The sequence below is a fragment of the Cottoperca gobio genome, chromosome 8, assembly GCF_900634415.1.
Source record: "Cottoperca gobio chromosome 8, fCotGob3.1, whole genome shotgun sequence".
NCBI classification, from domain to species: domain Eukaryota; kingdom Metazoa; phylum Chordata; class Actinopteri; order Perciformes; family Bovichtidae; genus Cottoperca; species Cottoperca gobio.
In genome coordinates, this window is record NC_041362.1 from 272,572 (window position 1) to 276,479 (window position 3,908).

General features: G+C 46.3%; 1 protein-coding gene across 1 annotated transcript; it reads right to left on the minus strand.

The window, feature by feature from the left end:
- Positions 1-1,244: 1,244 nt before the first annotated feature.
- LOC115012335 (tripartite motif-containing protein 16-like) lies at positions 1,245-3,021 on the minus strand. The gene has a single exon (XM_029437904.1). It carries the CDS (start codon positions 2,913-2,915, stop codon positions 1,245-1,247), a length of 1,671 nt encoding a protein of 556 aa, XP_029293764.1. The 5' UTR covers positions 2,916-3,021.
- Positions 3,022-3,908: the final 887 nt, after the last annotated feature.

Sequence of the window (3,908 nt, forward strand, 5' to 3'; positions counted from 1 at the left end):
ATACTTTAAAAGACATTTAACTGGAAATACTTTCACTTCTATATCCTGGTTTTACTACGTTCCTTCCAGTAAACGCTTTAAATACTTCCACCTGTTCCAGTTTCAGGTCCTCAGACGTTGAAAAGTACAAGATCTGCAAATATTACAGCGGTGAGCGAAACATAAATGAGCTGCGACGTGCGAGAGGTTCGTGTGTCTCACATGTTGTCCATCTTCTCTGAGGAGTTATGCTGTTTTACTGAGATGGAGCTTCACTCTGCTGGCCGCCGTCTCCTCTTCTTCTTCTTCTTCTTCTTCTTCTTTTTCTTCTTCTTCTTCTTCTTCTTCTTCGTCTTATTCGTTTAGTATTTATCCTGTAGGATTATTATTTGAGGAGGAGGAGTATGCGGCGTAGTCTTCTCCTTCTTCTCCTTTTTTCTTCTTCTTCTTCTTCTTATTCGTTTTTATTCTCTTCTTCTTCTTCTTTCTTCTTTCTCCTTCTTCTTCTCTCTTCTTATTATTCTTCTTCTTTCTTTCTTCTTCTTCTTCTTCTTTTCTTCTTCCTTCTTTCTTCTCTTTCTTTTCTCTTCTTCTTCTTCTTTTTCTTATCTTCAGGTCAGATCATTGATTCCCTTCGACTCTGATGCCCAATAAAAAAGACTTCTGACAGTAACATTGAAATAAGATTCAACAATGAGGCCATATCCTGGGTTAAATAAAGGTTATATAAATAAATAATAAATTGGCGATCAGCCTAGTTTCCGTATCTGTGCCGTACTTAACGACCTCCTGAAACCACATTCATCACCATTCTTGTAAATGTTTTAAACTGTCAGAGACATATTTTGAAAGCATGAAATCAACACTGGGCCTTGCAAGTCGTCTTTGTCAACCTCTTTATTGACCTTAAATCACACGTTCACATTCATTTTAAAGGAAGAAGTCTTTTTAGTCTTAACATGTTTAATACAAACCCCACCCAGGATGAGGGTCATGTTCAACTTCACTGTTAACATTACAAGAACATTGTGTTCAAAGTAAATGTGATCTGTGATCAACATTCACAGGAAACTATCTGCTCACACTTCATCCTGGTGTCACACAAACCTCCTGCACTTATATTGTGATTATTATTCAGGTTCATTGTACAGCTGATCATCTGGAATATAATATGAAACATAGAACATGTCACTTAGTCCGGGGGGGTTAGTTTACTCACTGAGAGAAGAAGAGTCCCTGAAGGAGAACCAGAGATTTACTTCTGTCTACTTGAGTTTACAGAACTCAGCAGTGTCTCCAGGATAATAAGAATATAAACCAACTCCAGCGTAGAGCGGCTGAGAGAATGTGTGGTGGACTCTGTGCAGGAGAGTCATGGTGTCAGAGACGCTGTAGAAGGACAGAACACCTGCTCTGTGATCCAGGTACACTCCGAGTCTGGAGGACGCAGGACCTGAGACGGGAGTTCGGACTTTGTTGTAATAAAATGTATATCTGTCATCGTCACAATATAACATCCAGGATTTATCATTGACTCCAAATTCACATTCACCCCCCCCTGCTCTGCTGATGTTCTTGTATGCGACTGCTACACAAACTCCTCCCCCGCTCCGCTCCACCTCCCAGTAACTACGTCCAGTCAGACTCTCTCTACTCAGCATCTGAGGCCAGTCAGTGAATCTGTCTGTGTGATGAGAATAAGACTGATGTTGACTCATGAATGTCACTTTTCTGCCCCCCTCAGATAATAACAGCTGTGTGTGTGCTGTGTTTGGATCCAGTGTGATGTCACGTGAATACTTTAAGAATCCAGCTCTGGTCTTGGGCTCTGCTGACAGTGAAACATCCACTTCAGTCCCAGTCTGTGAGATGTTTGTCCACTTCTCTCTCAGAACGTCCTGGAGTTCATCTGTGACTTGTGACACAGCCGCTGTCACTTCCTCAAAGTATCTGAGAGGGATGTTGATGCTGGAGGAGAGTGTAGACTCACTGAGTGGGGACAGTGAGGGGTAGTTGTGTAGAAACTGGTTGTGGTCCTCTGTGTGTGCGAGCTGCTTCAGATCAGCGTCTTTCCTCTTCAGCTCAGTGATCTCCTGCTCCAGCTTCTCCTGAAGCTCTTTGACTCGACTCACTTCACTTTCCTGCTGCGATCTGAGCTGCTGCTTCACATCAGAGCTTCTTTTCTGCATGAGACGGATCAGCTGAGTGAACATCTTCTCACTGTCCTCCACTGCTCTGTCAGCAGAGCGATTGATGACCTCCACCTTCTGCTGAAGCAGCTTCACATCTTTCTCTCCGTCCTGGATTCTCTGCTGGATGTTTAGTCGACTCCCCTCGAGCTCTCTCTGCCTCTCAGTCCTTTCTGCTGCAGCTGAGACTGTGTCGTGGCCTTTATGTTCGTCCACAGAGCAGAGATAACAGATACACTGCTGATCAGTACGGCAGAACATCTTCATCACCTCATCGTGACGAGAGCACATGTTCTCCTGGAGCTTCTGGGAGGGCTCCACCAGCTTGTGTTTCATGAATGTAGGTGATTCATAATGAAGCTGGAGGTGTTTCTCACAGTAAGAGGCCACACACTGCACACAGGACTTGAAGGCTTTCAGTTTTCTCCCAGTGCAGACATCACATCCCACATCTTCAGGTCCAGCATAGCAGTGATCAGCAGGAGCAGCTTGGAGTCCAGTCTTCTTCAGCTCCTCCACTACAGCTGCTAACATGGTGTTCTTCAGCAGGACAGGCCTCGGTGTGAAGGTCTGCCTGCACTGAGGGCAGCTGTGGCTTCTCTTCTCGCCTTCTCCATCCCAGAAGCTTTGAATACAGTTCTTGCAGTAGCTGTGTCCACAGGGAGTCGTCACCGGATCCTTCAGTAGATCCAGACAGATGGAACAAGAGAAGGTTTCCCGGTCCAGCTGAACTCCTTTCTGCGCCATTTCTCCTTCACTGCCAGCGACTGTGTGAGTCTCACTTCCTGAGAAGTGAAACTAGTTTGAGCTGCGATCTCAACAGCATGTGTATCTGAAGGAAGTGTATGAGCAGTAGTCTTATCAAGCTCCTCCACATTACAGAAAGAGGAGGGGGGGGGGGGGGGGGGAGAGCAGGGTGTGACAGATACTGTGTGTTCAACGAAAGAAGTGTTATCAGAAGCCCACGGTTCAACACCAACCGCTTGCTGTTTCTAACAGATTCTCCCCACTCAGTGACACACCAGCTGAGAAGCCAACTCTGGTTATCGGTAGCTCAATTTTGAGAAACGTTCATTTTGAGACACCAGCGACGACAGTCACGTGTCTGGGACAGTGCCTAGGGGGTGGCAGACCGGGGTGGTGGTTCCCCTATTCAAAAAGGGGGACCAGAGAGTGTGTGCCAACTACAGGGGTATCACACTTCTCAGCCTCCCTGGTAAAGTCTACTCCAAGGTACTGAAAAGGAGGGTTCAGCCGGTAGTCGAACCTCTGATTGAAGAGGAACAATGCGGATTCCGTCCTGGTCGTGGAACAACGGACCAACTCTTCACTCTCGCAAGAATCCTGGAGGGGGCCTGGGAGTACGCCCATCCCGTCTACATGTGTTTTGTGGATCTGGAGAAGGCGTATGACCGGGTCCCCCGGGTGATACTGTGGGAGGTGCTGCGGGAGTATGGGATGAGGGGGTCACTTCTGAGGGCCATCCAATCCCTGTACGCCCAAAGCGAGAGTTGTGTCCGGATACTCGGCAGTAAGTCGGACTCGTTTCCAGTGAATGTTGGCCTCCGCCAGGGCTTCTTCTCCTTCTTCTTCTTCTTCTTCTCCTTCTTCTCCTTCTTCTTTTTCTTCTTCTTCTTCTTCTTCTCCTTCTTCTTCTTCTTCTTCTTCTTCTTCTTCTTCTTCTTCTTCTTCTTCTTCTCCTTCTTCTTCTTCTTCTTCTTCTTCTTCATCATCTTCTTC